The 20,343-nt window shown below is 42.0% G+C and overlaps 1 protein-coding gene across 1 annotated transcript in view; it reads left to right on the forward strand.

The window, feature by feature from the left end:
* Positions 1–19,292, forward strand: part of PELI2 (pellino E3 ubiquitin protein ligase family member 2) — a 180,727-nt gene extending 161,435 nt beyond the window's left edge. Inside the window, exons 4-6 of the mRNA XM_046009516.1 lie at positions 5,517–5,714; positions 13,813–14,001; positions 18,603–19,292. Coding sequence (XP_045865472.1) covers positions 5,517–5,714; positions 13,813–14,001; positions 18,603–19,169 — 954 coding nt within the window. The 3' untranslated portion in view covers positions 19,170–19,292. The remainder of the gene's footprint in view (positions 1–5,516; positions 5,715–13,812; positions 14,002–18,602) is intronic.
* Positions 19,293–20,343: the final 1,051 nt, after the last annotated feature.

A 20,343-nucleotide genomic window follows, 5' to 3' on the forward strand; every position in this document is an offset into this window, starting at 1 on the left:
AGGATAAATGTTAGCACGGTGGAAAAGGCCAACAGCATGTTTGGATTATTATGAAAGCAAGTTTGGCTTCATGGACCTGGTCCTTAGAAAAGGTCTCAGGGACCCTGGGAGGTTCATAGACTGCGCTGAGAAATACCTAACTACCCTATAGTGTCCACTTACCTTTCATAGCTGGGAAATCTGGGTCTTTGAAAGGAAAGGTGACAGAGAAGGTGTTAGTGGCAGTAGTAAGATTTATGTCTGCTGAGTTCTACATTCCTACATAGTACCAGGTCGACCTCTTTAAATGAAGCATGGTAATTCAACGAGGATTTATTGATTTACTAAGAAAACAGAACACATTTGTCGTTTTTACTAAAATAATCTGATTCCACTTGCAAAATAACTGGACATATTGGAGGATTAATATCAGATCACTCTAAGCAGAGTAGAATTAAGTAACTCTTGGAAGATCCTGAAAAATCAAGCTTGTTTTAATTTTGTCTTCCTTTTACACATTTCTGTGTCCCCAACCTATCCTTGAGAAAGGTTTCTAAGCAAAAAACACTGTCCCATTCCTATTTCTCAAGCATGGACCTTGGTGTTGAGGGCTGTTCATTGTAGCCATTATTCTTTAAAATGATTTCTAGGCTAATTGAGCATTGAAAAGCAGAACATCAGACCAAACCAGAGAAGGGCCTTGTGCTGCCTTTCCCACGGTGGAAACAGAGAGTAGGCTCAGAGCTCAGAAATATTGCCTAAGGAAAAAAGTATCAGTTTGATCAGAATTTAAGAGATGGGTTAAGTGTGAGAAAGTCTGAGTTGGTATAGCAACAATTTCATAGTAGTTATTTTCTAGAATAGGTATAAATAAAGGACAGAAAAAAAGAGTGTAGCTTTTGAGAAAGCAAAATATTAAAAATTGTCACAGGAAGTGACGAAATGTTTTACAAGGCCCCTACAGGGAGGTGTGATGCCAAATCCATCCTGATCATTGGGGTAAGGAAACCAAAGGCCTTGAACATTGCTCAATTTCATAGTCTCTGATCCCAGGTGTTGCTGGACCTTACAGTTTTGGTTTTGTTTGTTTGGTTTTTAATTTAGGTGTTTTATACTACTTTTAGATGGTAACATTTTATTAGCACCCACCTGGGTGAGAAATATGTGACAGTTATTTCTTGAAACACGATACCTGCCTCTCTCTCCCAGGGTTCAGGGTCACTGTCCTAATCATCCATGCGTCAGTTTCATTTCTCGGTCACCTGCTGTGTATCAGATACTCATCTGGTTACTGGAGGGAGGCGGCCCCGGCTCCCCTCTCATGGAGCCTGCATTCTAGAGGAGGGAAACAGACCACAAATGAAGCAGCAGCAGGAGCAAGTGCCATGGCCCCCAGGAAGGAGCAGGGTGACGGAGGAGGTCAGTGAAATGAAATGAGAGGTGGGGCCCTTAGGCCAAGCAAAAAAAATTGGAGGATTAAGCAAGGGAGAGGTATAATCTGATTTACATTTCTGAGAGATACCTTCAAGTACTCTCTAGACAAGAATGGAAATGTCACATGTGAAAACAGGGAGACCAGTTTGGAGACGAGGGTAGTGCAGTCCAAGGAGGAGGTCCTGGCAACAGGAACTAAGGTGGGGAGAAATGGAAGGATGGAAACCATGTTTGGAGGGAGTGTTGACAGGCAGGGTTAAATGTGGGTGTGGAGGAAAATAAAGGATCGAGGCTAATTCTTTGGTATTGATTTTTAGCTTGAGTAGATCGGATGCCAGTCGTTGACCTGGGAAATTTAGGGGTTGAAGGAGGAATCCAGGTTCTGTTTAGAACATGTTACATTTTGAGATGCTTATTAGATAGACCCCCAAGTGGAGATTGAAGTTCTGGGTAGAGATCAGGGCTTTTTGGCTAATAATGGAATTTGATGGTATTACATAGGAAGAGAACAGAAAGTGCAGGGAAGGGGTCTATTTGCCAACTAGCCTGTAAGAGTTTCATTATTCTCATACCAGGTACAGATATGCCAGGATACCAATTATACGCCCTGGAAACCTGTGCAAGAGTGGTGTCAGTGGGGCTCTGGGGTAGAAACACCCCATGGGGCCAGCTGAGGAGAGAAGTTAAGGGCATGAGTAAGGAAATGGGAGGGTAGTAACTAGTGACAGATTTTTCAAGAAGTATTGCCACTAAGTGAATCAGAGAAATGGGCCTGTAGCTTGAGGACTATTTGCAAGTGAAGGGAAGTGTTTTTTAAGGTGAGAGACTAGTCTAGAACAATGCTGTTCAGAGTATCCTCAACTGAGCGGCCAAGTGTCTGTTAACAGCACAGAGTTAGCTGGGTGGGAAATGGCGAGGAGGAGTTTGGAAACGCACGACACTTTTTATTGTACCTGAAACCTCCAAGCAGGTGATCATTTTTCTGATACTGATTTTGATTGTACTTTTAAAATGTATCAGTGACAGGCTGAAATTTAAAAAACAAATTGGTCCTTCCAAATACCACCACCCCACGCCCCTGCAGAGTCACAGAGTTTGAGAAGCTTTAGAATATGTTTGATAGCCAATGATAAGATCTAGTAGTAGAGAGAGAGAAGTGGATGATTCAGGATAGAAAAAGGATAGTATCAGGAGCAGAATCCTTGGGAAGGGAAGAATACTGAGACCCCAGGCATCAGTAGAGAGATTGGTCTTGGGTAGGAGCAGCGATATTTCCTCCTTGTCATTGGAAGGAGTCAGGAAATAAGGTTACAGACTCAGGGGTGGGAGTACCATTGGTCCAGGAAAGGTGAGGGAGGCCCTTCCAGGTGTTTCTGGGCCATCTTACCTGCACTGAATTGGACTGACAACCAGACAAACCCAAACTTTTCTCATATATGTGTGTGGCATCAGTAAAATCCTCCCTCAGGCTACTATATGAGAATCAGCACTGAATGAGCACCAGACAGAATTCAGAACCATCTTTCTTTGTCTACCCTTAAGATGATGTAGAGTTGATCCAGTACCCAAAGGGATGGGTTCTAAATTTTGCACATCAGGTAAGTTTTCAATAGGAAAGTAGCTTACTTTTTTTTTTTTTTTCCTGGCAAAAAGAACATGAGGTTTGTATCCAAAAGTATAAAATTATACTGGTGGCACACCACAGGTTAGATTTAAGGGAAAGTGAATTGATAAACAAATTGAACATGACCAGTCAGATAAGTATCATGACTTGCAATAATCGATCCTAGCAGTATGTTCCGGTTGGATTAAAATGTCATGTGTTATAGCCCATTTCCGTTAACTCATCAAGACATTCATTTAATACACTGGGATGAAAGCAACATGGCCTTTCCAAAAGAGAGTAATCTTTTTAGACAGTAACAGTTGTGTGACATTCTACTCGAGCATGGTCTTAGCTTTGCACTTCTAACAGAGCTTGAAGAGACTTTGTCTTCTTCTGTGGAGGTGACAAAAGTTATGTCAGGGACTTTGTCTTTGTGAGAGTGCTAGGCAATTGTAGAACTTTCCACACATTTCACCCCTAAGCTTAGCAGTTCAGGACAAGTTGATTCCCGAGTTTAGAGGAGCTTTATGGTATTTTTTTTTTCTGTATTTGTGAAATATTTTACATTCAGTATTTGTTACTTTTCTAGTATAAAAAATCTCTTTAAAGTGAAATAACTCAAAGACAAATCGTGTATCACTTATATGTGGAATCCAAACAACAACAGCAACGTCAAAACTGTAGAAGCAGAGACTAGCATGGGAGTTACCAGGGGCTAAGGGGATGGGGAAGATAGAGAGGTGTTGGTCACAGAGTACAAACTTCCCGCTGTAAGATGAATAGGTTCTGGGGATCTAATGTACAGCATGGTGATTATAGTTAATAGTACTGTATTGTACACCTCGAAGTAGCTAAGAGAATAGCTTAAAAAAAAAAAAAAGAAAAGAACAGTCTGAATCAGAGCTTCTGAGTCACATACCCAGCTTTCCAATGACTCTAGCCGAGGGAAGACCCAACATTAGAAAGATGATTTGTAAAAGACTTATAATGTCTTTAAATTTAGATTTTATGTTGCGTTTTTTAACAAGTTCTATGTTTTCTAAACCTGAAACGCATACATTCAGGCAAAGTACAGCTTTTCACATCGAGTTTCAGTGAAACCAGAAGTCTACTTTATTCCAGGCACATTTCATTAGGACAAAAAAATTAAGAGTTGTAAAAAAAAAAAAAAAGAGAGAGAGAAAAGAGATGTCTGTTGTCTGTTGGCTTAATAGAGATAATCTATGCATGAAAATGTGTGAGTTTACAAAAGAAAGTTAATAATAATTTTCCAGAAAGGAATATTTTGACCTAAATGATGCAAGATAATATATATTTTTTCACTCTTATCTCTTTGGATGAAAAATACATTACATCTTATGTTTTAGATAGAATTTTGATCAGGATTAAGATACCTGAGAAATTGATTTTTGGGGGTCTTCTGTGTACACATCTGTCTGGGGGGCTCCCTGTGTTCCTCCCCTAATCAACTTCCGAATCAAAGTCACTAGTGTTAGGAAAGAACAGTGACGTCCTGTTTAGTGAGAAATGATTTGTTTACATATAAATGATTTTAATTTGAAATGTCTCTATGGTATATAAATAATATGTGTCATTGTTTTCTGGTCAGAGATTCATAGAACAGCATTACAAAAATGTTTTGATACTCTTATCTTGAGGATTTTGTATTTGTAAACAAATACTTTTCTTGGGCATAGGACAGAGCAGTACCTATCTTACTGGTATTTATTGAATATGAATACGTTTTTTAGAACTTTAAGCTCTTCCAAATGAAGTATATTCTTTCTGGAAGCATTTAATCTTACCAAAGGAAGTAAGTCAACATAATATTATTGCAGGTTTTTAGACTTTCCCAAAAGAGATTTTTTTTTTTTAATCCAAAATTGAAATGTTAAGACCAGCTTTTTGAACCTTTCATCTGACTGCATCCCAAACTTTGGGCTGACTTGTATTTCCCTTTACATCATTTTCGCTTACACTGAATAATGGCAACAGGCATTTGATCTGTGTCTGGGTCAGGGCTGTTCTTGCTCTATGCCGTGAGTCACTGGTAGACTTACTTAGTGTGGAAAACCAATCCCTGCTGCTGGGCAAGAATTCCTTTGTTTGTTGGCTTTCTTTAAAATCTTGGTTTTTTCCCCGTCTGGAAATAGGGGGGCAGGGTGAGTGGGGTAGAGAGTAATTTGCTGTGTTAAAGTCATGTTTTCACCTAATCTAAGAGATACAATCTGCTGGGGGATGGGAGAAGCAAGATCTCATGTTTTTCTCCAGAATAAAAAATTTAGCTCTTCTCTTAATATTTAAAATCTGATGATTGGTTACTCTAATATCTCCCTTAAACAAGAAAAGGAACAGAACTGAATTTTTTTTTCATTAAATTCTTACCCTCAGAGCAGAAATAATAAATGTTAAAGAGATCCTGAACACTCATTCCATGTGAACCAAATATGGTGACGTATTTTTTCAGACGAATCATGAGTACATTTGATTTATTTAGGTGGGCAGATCAACAGAAAGCCCTATCGACTTCGTTGTTACAGACACAATTTCTGGCAGTCAGAACAACGATGAGGCCCAGATTACACAAAGTACCATATCCCGGTTTGCCTGCAGGATTGTCTGCGACAGGAATGAACCTTACACCGCACGGATATTCGCAGCCGGATTTGACTCTTCCAAAAACATATTTCTTGGAGTAAGTACTATTACTGAAGACACTGTTTCAAGAAAAACACCCATTATCATCAGATATAACATTTAATTGTAGCCAAAGATTTGCTTTCCACGATGCCTCTACTTAGATTTGGAGATTTTAATTTTCAGATGTAGAGTTTGAAAGGCTGTTATTAAGAATCTAAAGATAACTAAGTCCTTACCTGATACTTGTTACATTTGCTGTATTAAGTGCATGTACAGTAATTGCTTTTTAAAAATGTATATGAATATATTTATAGTAGATTTAAGGGGTTTATTTCAGTGGGAGAAAATAAATGGTCAAATCTACATAGAATTCAAAGGAAAAAGTGACATTCTTTCATTCAGAAAATTTTCATTGGGCTGTGTCCCACGTCAGGTTTCATAGATGTGATAGCACAGAGAACAAAACAGATTAAAAATTTCTGACTCTGTGAGGCTTCGGAGTAAATGAAACCCAGAAGTTCTGGTGAATATACAATTGTAATATAGTTCTTCTTTTTTTTTTTTAATCAGTATGTTTTGCAGGAAAAAAAAAAAAAGAACATTCAAAATGGCCTTTAAAAAATGGCCTAAACAGGGGCACCTGGGTGGCTCAGTCAGTTAAGCATCTGCCTTCCACTCAGGTCATTCTCTGAGGTTCAAGGGTTCGAGTCCCACAACGGGCTCCTTGCTCAAGCAGGAAGTCTGCTTTCCCCTCTGCCCTTTTATCTCTGCTTGTACACACACACACTCTCTCTCTCTCTCTCTCAGTCTCTCTCTCAAATAAATAAAATCATTTTTTTAATGGCCTAAACTATAACAAGAATGTATTATTTCTGCAACAAGAAGCACCAAGGAAGACAGGCCCAGGCCTGGGTAATTTAATGGTTCTGTGACATCCAGGGAAGCACGTTTGTTCTGTCTTAGCCCCATGTCCCCAGGCAGATCTCCTTCCTCAAACTGCCTTAGGGATGAGAGATGGCTCCCACACTTCCGTACACCCCTGACACATGGCGACTTCCAGCTGAAGAAGAGGCGGCAGAGGCACTGTTTCTTCCTTATCTCTTTATATTGGTGGGCTTTTTAAAGATTTTATTTATTTATTTGACAGAGAGGGAGAGAGAGAGCTCAAACGGGGAGGGGCAGAGGGAGAAGCAGGCTCCCCACTAAACAGGGAGCCCAACCAGGGGCTCGATCCCAGGACACCAGGATCATGACCCCAACCAAAGGCAGATGCTTAACAGACTGAGCCACCCTTTTTTTTTTTTAATTTACTTTTCATAATTGAATAAATTTGACATGTAACATTACGTGTCAAATTTATTCAATTTTAATCTTGTGTAAGTATAAGGTGCACAGCCATGTTACCATGATGTACTTACGTGTTGCAAAATGATTGCCAGTAGTGGATTATTTACCACATTGCACAACTGTAGTACAATAATATGAGCTACATCCAAAACATGGTGCATTAGAGCTCTGTGGCTGATTCACTGCTCACTACAAGCTTGAACCCTTAAACACCATCAGTCTTACCACTCTCTCCCTGTACACCCCTCCCCCATCCCATCCCTGATAACTGTCATTTTTTTTTTAAGATTTTATTTATTTATTTGACAGAGATCACAAGTAGGCAGAGGCAGGCAGAGAGAGAAGCGGGGAAGCAAGCAGGCTCCCCGCTGAGCAGAGAGGACCCTGAGATCATGACCTGAGGCGAAGGCAGAGGCTTAACCCACTGAGCCACCCAGGCGCCCCCTTGATAACTGTCATTTTACTGTTTTTCATAGACTTAACTTTTTAAGATTCCACATATACGTGATACCATTTTTCTCTGACTTGCTTAGCATAATGTACTCAGGGTCCATCCATGTTATTGCAAATGGAAGGAGATCCTCCTTTCTTGTGGGTAAATAATATTTACAGTGTCTTTTTTTTATCTGTTCACTCATTGATGGGCATTGGGGTGACCTTTCATATCTTGGCTGTTGAGAATAATGCAGTAAACATGGGAGTGCCTGTATCTCCTTGAAATCCTGTCTTCATTTCCTTTGAGTGTGTGCCCTAAAGTGGAAATGCTGGATCACGTGGTAGTTGTTTTTAATTTTTTGGCTATTTGGGGTCTTTCATGGTTGCACACAAAGTTTAGGATTATTTCTTCTATTTCTGTAGGGAATTCTCTTAATATTTTGATGGACATTGTGCTGAATCTGTAGATGGATTTGGGTAGTATGGCCGTTTTAACAATATTCTTCTGATTCAGAAACACGGGCTATCTTCCCATTTGTCTGTGCCTTCAGTTTCTTTCAGCAAAGTCTATACTTTTCATTGTACAGATCTTTCACGTCCTTGGTGAAATTTATTCCTAAGTATTTTACTGTTCTTGATGGTGTTATGAGGGGAATAGTTTTCTTTAGGCCTTTTTCAAATGCTTCCTCATTAGTGTAAAGGAATGCAACTTACTTCCCTGTGTTGGTTTTGCGTCCTGCCACTTTCCTGAAAATGTTAATTCCAACAGCTTTTGGACTGATTCTTTGCAATTCTCAATATATAAGATCATATCATTAGCAAACAGTGCTAAGCAATAGTTTTACTTCTTTCTTTCCAGTTTGTATGCCATGTATTTATTTATCTTGCCTAATTGCTCTGGCTAGGACATGTAGCACTATATTGAGTAGGAACGGTGAGCGTGGGCATCCTTGTCTTTCTGATCTTAGAGGAAACTTAGCTGCAGGTTTGTCATATATGAACTTGGTTATGTTGAGGTATATTCCTTCTGTAGCCAATCTGTTAAGGGTTTTTATTCTGTAAAGATGTTATATTTTGTCAAATGCTCTTTCTGTGGCTATTGAGATGATCATGTGATTATCTTTCATTTTCTTGATATGATGTATTACATTTATTGATTTGCATTCTTTGAACCCTCCTTGCATCCCAGGCGAAGTCTCACTTGCTCATGGTGTATAATCCCGTTAATGCGTTTTTTAATTTGTTTATATTTTCTTGAGAAATTTTACATCTGCATATATCAGGGATATTGGTCTATAATTTTCTTGTAGTATCCTTATCTGGTTTGGGTATCAAATGAATGAGTTTGGAAATGTTCCTTCCTCCTCAACATTTTGGAAGAGTTTGAGGAGGATTGGTGTTAATTCTTCTTTAAATGTTTGGTAGAATTCTCTAGTTGAAGCTGTCTGGTCCTGTAGTTTCTTGGGATTTTGTTTAAATTACTGATTTGATCTCTTTACTCATTATTGGACTGTTCAGATTTTCTGACTGTTCCTGATTTAGTCTTGGTAGATGTGTGTTTCTGGGAATGTTTCTTTTCTTCTACATTCTAGCTGTCTTTCATGATTCTGTGTATGTCTGTAATACCAGGTATAATGTCTCCTCTTTCATATCTAATTTTGGGTCTTCTTTTTTCCTAGTTTAGCTAAAGGTTTGTCAATTTTGTTTATCTTTTTAAAGAACAGTTCTTGGTTTCATTAATCTTTTCTGTTGTTTTTCTGGTGTCTATTTCATTTATGTCTGCTTCAATCCTTATTTCTTTCTGTTAACTTTGGGATTGCCTTATTCTTCTTTTTCTAGTTCCTTGAAGTATAAAGTTAGCTTCTTTGAGACTTTTCTAATTTCTTTTTTTTTTTTTTTTAAGATTTTATTTATTTATTTGACAGAGAGAGACAGCAAGAGAAGGAACACACACAGGTGGAGTGCGAGAGAGAGAAGCAGGCCTCCCGCTGAGCAAGGAGCCCGACACGGGGCTTGATCCCAGGACCCTGGGATCATGACCCAAGCCGAAGGCAGACGCCCAACAACTGAGCCACTCAGGCACCCCTAGACTTTTCTAATTTCTTAATATGCATGTTTATTGCTATAAGATTCTCAGAACTTCATTTGTTGTATCCCACAATATTTGATACGTTGTGTTTTCATTTTCAATTGTTTCAAGATAATTTTTCCCCTTTTGATTTCTTCTTTGACCCAATGGTTATTTAAAAGGGGGTTGTTTAGGTTTCACATTTTTGTAGATCTTCTCACTTCTCTTTGATTGTCACTTTCTAATTCATACCACTGTGGTCAGGGAAGATAGTTGATATGATTTTAGTCTTCTTAAACTTACTAAATTTGTTTTGTGGCCTATCCTGTCTCTCCTAGAGAATGTTCCAGTGCACTTGAGAAAAATATGTTCTCCTACTGTTGGATAGAATGTTCTGTATAGGTCTAAATCTGCTTGTTCTAAAGTGTGGTTCACTTCCAGTGTTTCCTTGTTGATTTTTTTTCTGAAAAATCTATTCATTGCTGACAGTGGGGTATTGAAGTTTCCTACAATTATTATACTGTAGTCCATTTCTCTTTTAGATCGGTTATTATTTGCCTAATAGAATTTGGTGCTTGTATGTTGGGCACGTCTACATATTTACCATCATCATATTTTCTTAATATACTGACCCTTTTATGATTATGTAATAACTTTGTCTCTTATTACCCTTTTTGGCTTGAAATCTATTTTGTCTGATACAAATTTGACTATACTAGCCTTCCTTTAGATTCTTTTTGCTCGTAGTATCTTCCATCCTTTCATTTTGAGCCTATGTGTGTCTTTAAAGCTGAGATGAATCTCCTGTAGGACAGCATATAGTTGGGTCTTTTGTTCTTGTTTTTAATCCATCCAACCACTCTATGCCTTTTGGTGAGTTCAGTGCATTTGCAGTTGGTGTGATTATTGATATGTAAGGACTCACCACTGTCATTTTCTCTTTTGCCTTCTGGTTATTTTGTCTCTCCATTGTTTCTTTTTTCCTTCCATTTCTACCTACCTCTGTACGTTGGTGATTTTCCATGGTGCTTTTTGCTGTTTTCCCCGCTTTTAATGTTTTGTGTCTCAGCTCTAGATTTTTGCTTTGTAGTTTTCATGAAGTCTACATAAAACAACTCATAGATAAAATAGTCCTTTTTCTGCTGAGAGCAATTTCTCTTCTTTTGCCTATGAAGATTCCTTTTACTCTTTTCCTTTTATGTTTTGATGTCACAAATTCTTTTTATGCTGTGATCTTGTTACCATGTTGTAGTAGCTGTAGTTATTTTTACTATTTATTATAGGTATTTTTAATGCTCTTCATCATTAAACTTTGTGCTATCATTATACAGTTTAGTATACTCTTATAAAGAGTTGCCATGTCTGATTCTGTCAGCTTAATCAGAGTTTTGTGTCCCTCTGTCTTTTCATTTCAGCTTGAAGAGCTCCTTTCCGCAATATATAAGGCAGATCTAGGGACGGTGAACTCCCTCAGCTCTTGTTTGGGAAAGCCTTTAATTCTCCTTCATATCTAAAGCATAACTTTACTGGGTAGAATATTCTTGGCTGGCAGTTTTTAATCTGAGAAATTTGATAGCCTGATGGGGATTCTTTTTTTTTTTTTTTTTTCTTAAATGTTTACCTTTTAGGGGGATTTCTGGAATACTTCTTTTTTTTTTTTTTAAGATTTTATTTATTTATTTGACAGAGAGATCAGAAGTAGACAGAGAGGCAGGCAGAGAGAGAGAGAGGGAAGCAGGCTCGCTGCTGAGTGGAGAGCCCGATGCGGGACGCGATCCCAGGACTCTGAGATCATGACCTGAGCCGAAGGCAGCGGCTTAACCCACTGAGCCACCCAGGCGCCCCTGATGGGGATTCTTTTGCAAGTTACTATCTTTTCTTACCCTAGCTGCCTTTAAATTTTTATCATTGACTTTTAATAGTTTTAATGTAATGTGTCTTGGGGCGCCTGGGTGGCTCAGTGGGTTAAACCTCTGCCTTCGGCTCAGGTCATGATCTCAGGGTCCTGGGATCGAGTCCCGCATCGGGCTCTCTGCTAGGCAGGGAGCCTGCTTCCTCCTCTCTCTCTCTCTCTCTGCCTGCCTCTCTGCCTACTTGTAATCTCTCTCTGTCAAATAAAATCTTTAAAAAAAAAAAAAAAAAATATATATATATATATATATATATATATATAATGTGTCTTGGAGAAGGTCTTGTATTGAGATAATAAGATGTTCTTTTGGCTTCGTGGACTTTGTATATCCAGTTCTTTTCCCCAAGTTTTGGAGGTTCTCAGGAGTTATTTCTTTAAATATGCTGTTTGTCCTTTTTCCCCTTGCTTCTCCCTCTAGAAAATTCATTATTCTTATGTTGGCTTTTCTGATGGAGTCTGCTAGCTTTTGTAGTGTTTCTTCCCTTCTTAAATCTTAATTCTCTCCTTCCTTCCATCTGAATCATTTCTCTGTTCCTGTCTTCCATCTTACTAATTCTCTCTTCCATCTGATCTGCTCTATTTCCAGTGCATTCTAATGCATTCCTCATGTCATTTATTGAGTTCTTTTGTTTGGTTCTTTTTTAGAATTTTGGTGCCTTTGGTAAAGTATTCCTTCTGTTTGTCAATTATACTTCTGAGGTCATTGTATTGCCTGAGTTTTCTTGTAGCTCATTAAATTTCTTCATAGCAGTTGTTTTGAATTCGTTATCCATTAGATTGCAATATACCATGTCTTTGGGTTCAGTTGCTGGAAAATTGTCATTTTCTTTTTGTGATACTATATTACTGTGATTTTTTCTTGATGTTTGATTAAAAGTGCCTCTGTCTTCACATTTAAAGTAAGGAACACCCTATTTAGGCAAGGTTCTATTTACTTTGATTCTAACAGTTCAACATGTTGGTAGTTAGGAGCCTTTCTTTTGTTTTTCAAAGATAGCACTATAGCACAAATTTTTGGTTTCTCTTAGAGTGTAGGGGCAGACTTCACAGAGGTTGGAAGTGGGAGCCAAGGGAAAAGGAATGGGGGGTGCAGCAGAGCTGGGGGACGTGTGTACTTAGTTCTTGGGACTTTGATGTGCCCACAACCTGGTAGGGGGGATCCTCAAGTTGGAGCAGGGGATGGGGTGAGGGGGGTTCCCAGCAGTCCATGGACCAGAACCCTGGGGCAGACAGTAGGAGACAGTTCTCTGAAGTTCTCGTTGCCTTACTTCTCTTCCCCTACTCAGTGCAGTCTTTCCTCAGAGACAGCAGTGGGTTCTTCCAGCTATAGAACATGTGTGGGGCAGACCTCCCCCCACCTCCTTCACCTTCCTCCTCCTTTGTCAGAAAAGGTCACTCTGTCCCCCTGCCTACCAGCCACTGCCTTTGTCACTCTGGCTCCCCAGCAACTCCCCTCCACTGAGGCAATCTACCCACTTTGAGGGGCATGGACGTATGGCTCTCAGGTGATCTGGAAGCCATGTCGCCATCCTCTTTTTTGGCTATTGATGTCTGATTAGTTGTAAATCCAGGGGGCAAGGAGAAAGGAATAACCCATGCTGCTTGGAAGCTGAAGTCACTCCCCCTTCTTGTTCTCTCTTTAGAACAAAGGAGCCTTACAGGAAGGCTTCTAGAAAACCCACTCATGTCTCATTGGCCAGAGCTCAGTCACTGGCAAGAGGGCTTAATCCTCCTCAGAATGGACTTCTGAGTCATGTGAGCAGTAGCTGGCTCTGTCATCAAGAAAGAGAGCTCACTAGCCCAGGCATCGAAGAGTATTTGTCCTGCGCTTGTAGCAAGCTGTCTTTACCTTCCACCTTTGAGGATATAAACACTGATATTTATGAAGATATACTGGCCCCAACTTGTTAGTGTAACATTTTTTTAAATTTTGCATGTTTAATAAAAACTCCTTTTTTCCCCCTTCCTTCTGTATACTTCCCAGGTAATGATTACATGTAAAGCACTGATACATAAGAGGCAAAGGGATTGCACAAATAGAACCGAAGAAGACATAGTAGATTCCCAGAATCTCCCCGGGGTAAGGGGTTTGGATAGAAAAGAACCTCTGAGGGAAGGACTCAGGCATCAGGTTCTTTTTTTTTTTCTTTTAAAGCTCCCAAGATGAATAGAATACATATCCAATGATAAATCATTCATACATTTTAGCACTTTCATGTTATCAGAATAATTGCATATTTTATCCTTCTGATTATTAGCTTTAAATAGAAAATGAAAATTCATCACTTTCCTTCCTTCTGCCTGTACCGGATATTTTAAAGAGATTCTGGAATCCCTTCATTTTGAACATAATCTTAGCATGCTTTTTCTGTTCTGTGGTATGCTTTCCAGGAAAAGGCAGCGAAATGGAAAAACCCCGACGGCCACATGGATGGGCTCACTACTAATGGCGTTCTCGTGATGCATCCCCGAGGGGGCTTCACCGAGGAGTCCCAGCCCGGGGTCTGGCGTGAGATCTCTGTCTGTGGAGACGTGTACACCCTGCGAGAAACCAGGTCAGCCCAGCAAAGAGGAAAGCTGGTGAGTGGTCTTCACTCTGGAAAATGTACCACACTACAAAAGCCTCGCTCAAGGACTGTTATTTTTCTCCCCTGAAATCTAGAGCCTTTATGGACATACCAGTGCTGTGGACCATTGACCTGGAAGAATGAGAATTCCCTAAGCCCCTGAAAATGCTAAGGACATGGGCTTATTTCCATTATTAAGCTTTTCCCATAGTAGAAGAAAATTATCTTTTTCCTCCTTACTACCTTAATAGTGTATCCTTTATTATATGCTTCATTACAAAATTCCACTTAAATTCACTTTAAGAAGGACATACTTATTTTTCATGTAAAACTTTACTAATTTGGAAAAATCTTGAGCTGTCCAAGACTAATTAGTGAAAATTATGAATTACGGAATTATTTACTAGACTTTCTGGAACTAAAAGATAATTAAGTTAGCTTTTTTCCCTTCAGTTCATTGTAAGAAATTAATACATAATTCCCTGTGTAATTCACCAAAATCATAAAACTTTTTACTTGAAATCATTCATAGAGGGCATTGACTTGACATGTTAATATTTTCCTACAAATATCCCTACTTATCCCAAATGCCCTAAAGCAGTTGGCTTTTTAACTCTTTCCTTCTGTGGAGAATAATTATAAGCCCTTAAATGGGAAGTTTGCGGTGTGTGATCTTGCCATGGCTGTGTGGCACAGTGCCAGACATTTCTGAGTGAACTTGCGGCTCCGGTGCTTTTCATTAAATGGTGGATAGAAGTTAGAACAGGAGAGAATGAATGTTTTCTTCCCCCCTAGAAAAGCATAGAGTGATCTAGCATTTTTCAGCAAGATGATAACCAGCTATCACTGAGCCAGAAAAAGAAGATGGCAGTGGCGGGAGGTTGGAGGTTGAGGGAGACTGTAGTACTAACTGGTTTGCTAGACCCCACTCGATGTTTGTAGGGAACTGTCTTTATATTTCATACCATTACTGAGCTACAAATACAGCTTCGGCATTTTTATAACAAGGCCCAATATTAGAGCATCCTGGCTGAGGAAACAGGAGAAGTGTTTTCCAAGAAAGACCAGAGCAAATACGATAGCGTCTGTTTAAACACTTCTCAAGAGACTATAAATAGGGAACAGACCATGAAAGCAGTTTTTCCAAATAACTTTGTTTCTGATCACTGGATAACTTCATACAAAACTGACCGAGGTCGGCTGGTTCTCAGGCATGATGATGGCAACAGTAGAAGTCAGGATAAGTTGTTGCTGGATCAGGCACTGCGTGAATATTTCAGAGACCTCAGGTCATGAAATCTGGGCAGCTTTGCCAGAGAAATGGAATCCTGCCCATTTTATGGATGAGGAAGGTATGGCACGAGAGGTTAAATATTGCCCAGTGTCCCAGAGTGAGAAGATGGCCGTAGATGGAATTAAAATGCATCCTCCCTGATACAGAGTCTGGACTCCCATGTTGCCACTTGATATCCTCCTATGGAGAGCCCCAGCGAGCCCTCACCTGGGAGAGTTTACACCAGAGCGTTTGCTTTCTTGGGAAATAGAAAGCGTTCGCTGGAGTCCGAGAAGGGCTTGTCTTTCTCAAGCTCAAGAATGAGCTTCTTGCCCATCCTCGGTGATTGTGCAGTGACCCAGCTCAAGCAGCTGTTTGTGTCAGGGGAGGGGACATGCTCCTGAGAAGAAACCACTCCCAGAATAGCCTGTGTTCATGGGTTGTGTTAAATCTCAACTGATTTTAAAGTTAGTCCCTGTAGGGGCGCCTGGGTGGCTCAGTGGGTTAAAGCCTCTGCCTTCGGCTCAGGTCATGATCCCAGGGTCCTGAGATCGAGCCCCGCATCGGGGTGTCTGCTCAGCAGGGAGCCTGCTTCCTCCTCTCTCTGCCTGCATCTCTGCCTACTTGTGATCTCTGTCTGTCAAATAAATAAATAAAATCTTAAAATAAAAAAAATTTAAAAAAGTTAGTCCCTGTAGGAGACCCTCAGATCTGCCCCAGATTGTGCTTTACTCACAGTGTATGGTGTAAAGGTTTCTGAGTTCCATGCAGCTGATTTTGCACTATGGGCGACACGGTCGGGGGTGGGGGCAGTCAGTGAGAAGACCCAGCCCCCCTACAGCCCCCTCTTGTTAACCAGGGAAGGTTCGTCTCTGGTGAACATCTGCTGATTCTGGGAGCTTAGGTTTCCATTTCGGACTCTGGTTGTGTAGCTGTTGGTGGTAGCACTGAGGTAAATGGTCTATCTGGAGATTAGATTTAGGGAACGGGGCGCTGGCAGTCCTGTACGTTTGCAACCGAACACAGAAATACGGAGACTAACGGGATCCGCTGGCAAGTCAGAATATTTTAGAAGTGGTAGATGCCTCCTGTTCTCGGTGTGGAGCTAGTGCTGGTAGCAGCTTCGGAGTAATACCATACTCAGCGTTTAATGCGAATCATCATACTGATGTGTTAACAACTGCCATGTTTCTCATCACAGCCAGCTTTGTCCTTGATCAATATAATTAATTCAGCATGGGGGAGATGCCCCTTCAGGAGCTGAACCCCCTCCATCATCAGGTGAATAGACTGAACTGTATCCTGTTCCTTATGTTCTCAGCTAGGTGTGAGCGTACTCTAGGCTAGGTCTACCAGATCCAAACTGGAAATATAATGTGTCATATAATACTGGGGTATTTAAACTACACTGGCTCTGTAAAACTTAGTAAATTCAGCCAAGTTCATCTCCGTACCCACTTTCAGATGCTAGAAAAATAACCCTAGTGTCACATACCGACTCTCCCAGGTGAGTCACAGTAAGTCTCTCTCGGGCAGTGCTCAGAGCAACCTCCTGACATCAATGTCCTGGTTCCCAGTGACAGATGAGAAAACCAGGGCTTTAAAAAGTTGATAACTTGCTTGTAAGCAGTAGGTGGGACCCATCCAGTCGGTCCTCTGCACTTCTGAAGTGACCTTCTGGAAAGGCAGGTCTGTTCTTTTATAGCTGTGGAAAACTGCCCCCATTTCCTCTGGGCACAGGAGGCCAGACGGAACCTGCAGGCCCACCGCTGGTCACCTGTGGCACGCCGGCAGCTCCCTCTGTGCGCCTGCTGTGTGGCCTTGCCTCCCTATTTCCCGACCGTCTTCTCTTCCACCCACTGGTTCCCGACAACAATGTTTTCAAATCTCTGTTCAAGGGCAATCTTTTTAAAAAAGCATTTCTGGCCTCCTATCATCAAACTAACAGTAGCAAACATCGGCATTCTGCTTACTGCCTGCCAGACATGGTTCTAAGAACTTTGTGTGATTTAATGCTCACCCTCCTCTTGTCCAGTTTTACAAAAGGGGGAACCAAGGCACAGGTAGCTGAGGTTACCTCCCCAGGTTAGAGCTAGTACGTGACTGAGCCTGGGTGCACACGGAGACCATGGGCTGCGAAGTCCACGCTCTTAGACCCTTTGGGGACGTGGCCTCACGTGACGGTTGCAGCACATTATGGACCTTCACTGGCTTCTAGCTCCAGCATGTCTGCCTCCTGCACATGGAGGCAGTGGTTGGACTCCTGCCTGCCAGTGTCTAACAGCTTCTCCTCAGCTGTTAATCAGACTTGTAAGCACTTGGTGGACTATGTGCCGTCCTTTTCAAAGTGAAGGCTTTCTGTTTCTCTGACTTACTTCACTCAGCATAATACCTTCCAGTTCCACCCACATCAGTGTGAATGATAAAATTTCATCCTTTCTGATGTACATCTAGTCTTCCGGCAACAGACAATGGACGTCTAAGCTCTTTCCGTAGTCTGGCTAGTGTGGACACTGCTACTGTAAACGTCGGGGGGCAGGTGCCCCTTCACATCACTGCATTTGTAGCTTTGGGGTAAATACCCAGTAGTGCAGTTGCTGGAAAGAAATCAGAAAGGGAGGCAAGCAGTCAGAGACTCTTAACTCTAGGAAACAAACAGGGTTGCTGGAGGGGAGGACGGTAGGGGGGTAGGGGGGACAGGGTGACGGACATCAAAGAGGGCACGTGATGTGAGGAGCACTGGGTGTTACACGCAACAGATGAATTACTGAACTCTACATCTGAAATTAAGTATGTACTCTATGTTGCCTAACTAAATTTAACTTTTAAAAAAATGGCAAATGGCAAGTGCTTCTCCAGACCATAGGAATACAGAACAAACAATAGATTGAGGGAAGCTGAAGATCACCAGGCATCATTTGGGCCACTGCAGTCCTTATCGCAGGGTCCCACAAGGACCTGGGTTGGTGGTGGTCACAGGGAGGATAAATCTTCACACCTGGACCGGTGGGACGCAACCTGTCCCTCCTGCGGTCAAGGAGCAATAGTGTTATTGACGAGGAGGAAAAATGAAAACCTAAGATTGGTGAAGTTGGTTAAAATAATCACTATAGTAATTGAACATTTAGGGTTTGCGAGGATAGCCCACTCCTATTCCATCCCGTGTCCCTGTGAGGAAACAGGCGGGGCTCAGAGAGGAACAGCCTCCTGGAGCCTCTCAGGGAGGCCGCGGGGAATCCGCCTGCCCGCGTTCACTTGAATGAGAATTTTTACTGAGAGAAAAGAATGTTAGAGCAGGGGGCTGCACGGTGCTTCTACCAGGCCTGTCCACCTCGTTGCAGGTGGAAAGCGAGACCAACGTCCTGCAGGACGGCTCCCTCATCGACCTGTGCGGGGCCACGCTCCTCTGGAGGACGGCGGACGGCCTGTTCCACACCCCCACGCAGAAGCACATCGAAGCCCTGCGTCAGGAGATCAACGCCGCGCGGCCGCAGTGCCCCGTGGGGCTCAACACCTTGGCCTTCCCCAGCATCAACAGGAAGGACGTGGTGGAGGAGAAGCAGCCCTGGGCCTACCTCAGCTGCGGCCACGTGCACGGCTACCACAACTGGGGCCACCGGAGCGACACGGAGGCCAACGAGCGCGAGTGTCCCATGTGCAGGACTGTGGGCCCCTACGTGCCGCTCTGGCTCGGCTGCGAGGCGGGTTTCTACGTGGACGCCGGGCCCCCCACGCACGCTTTCACCCCCTGCGGACACGTGTGCTCCGAGAAGTCCGCCAAATACTGGTCCCAGATTCCCCTGCCTCACGGGACTCACGCGTTCCACGCCGCCTGCCCTTTCTGCGCCACGCAGCTGGTCGGGGAGCAGAACTGCATCAAATTGATTTTCCAGGGTCCCGTGGACTGATGCCCCGGACAGCCGTGTGCGACTTTATTAACAAGTTACTGTGAAGATTTTGCCACTAACTCTAGATTTTACCTTTTTATAATGCTGTTTATTAAGGGGAGGGGGGACCTGAGGCTGGGGGGGGCGGGGGAGGGCAAAAAAAAAGGGGGGGGGGTGTTACAGCGCTGAGACGTGCCCAGAATTTAAGACCGCAGTGGCGTGGTGCATGCTCTGAACAGCGGCATTGTCATGGAAGTGTGCTTGATGCAACCATCCTATCTTGGTATACTAATTGGATTAAAAAGGCCATGCTTTTATTTTAACCTTGGGTTTTTAAACTAGGTTTTCCTTTGTAAATTTGGAAGAGACTTGAAATCCTATTTTATTGGAGGAGACTTGAAATCCTATTTTACAAATGCAGAAGAAATTCATTCGAAAGGCGTTGGCTCTCGGGGTGGGCCCTTCTGTGCTGTGTGGCCTCGGTGGGAACTGCCTTGACCGAGGCTGGGAGCTGAGCTGCTCCAACTAGCCACTCGGTACGACGGGGTGGCGGATGGGAGGCCTTAGGCGCGGAGGGCTTGTTCTGAAAGCTGGGGTTTTCGATTTTTCTCCTTTTGGTGGGGGAAGAAAACATCCCTCTGCTGCCATGTTTTGTTTTTACTTTGGTGGAATTCAATGGCTTTATCCACACAGTCATCTGAGAACTTGGCGTTTCAAAGAAATTTCCATAATTTTTTATTCTGCCTTGGTTATGTCCTTGATAACGCTTAGTGCATGGCCAGAACTGTCTGGTTAATTAAAATGCAGCAACTCCTAAAAATTCCGTAATAGAGGGGGATTATTGCAGCAGTCAGTATGGCCTACGTACTATACCATCAAGTTTCTTTGCTTACTGGATTGTTTAGGATTTAGGATTAAAAATAAGGTTTTACCTTTTAAGAAACCACTTGTTGGGGTTTCCTAAGTGTTTCTCCCTTAAGGCGGCCAAAATTCTGGGAGCCTCGAAGCAACAGCTCACAAGGATGCAGGCGTTTTGGTTCGCTCACTCCCTGCCATCTGTCACCTTCTCCTGCAGCGTACGGAGCCCTGTAAGTCTAGAAAATGTTTGCAAATCAAACTAAATTTAAATGGGATCATTAGATATACACAACACCAAGTGCTACATCTGCAGAGATAATTTGAAATTCCTGATTTC

Source organism: Meles meles, chromosome 6, assembly GCF_922984935.1.
Source record: "Meles meles chromosome 6, mMelMel3.1 paternal haplotype, whole genome shotgun sequence".
NCBI lineage: Eukaryota > Metazoa > Chordata > Mammalia > Carnivora > Mustelidae > Meles > Meles meles.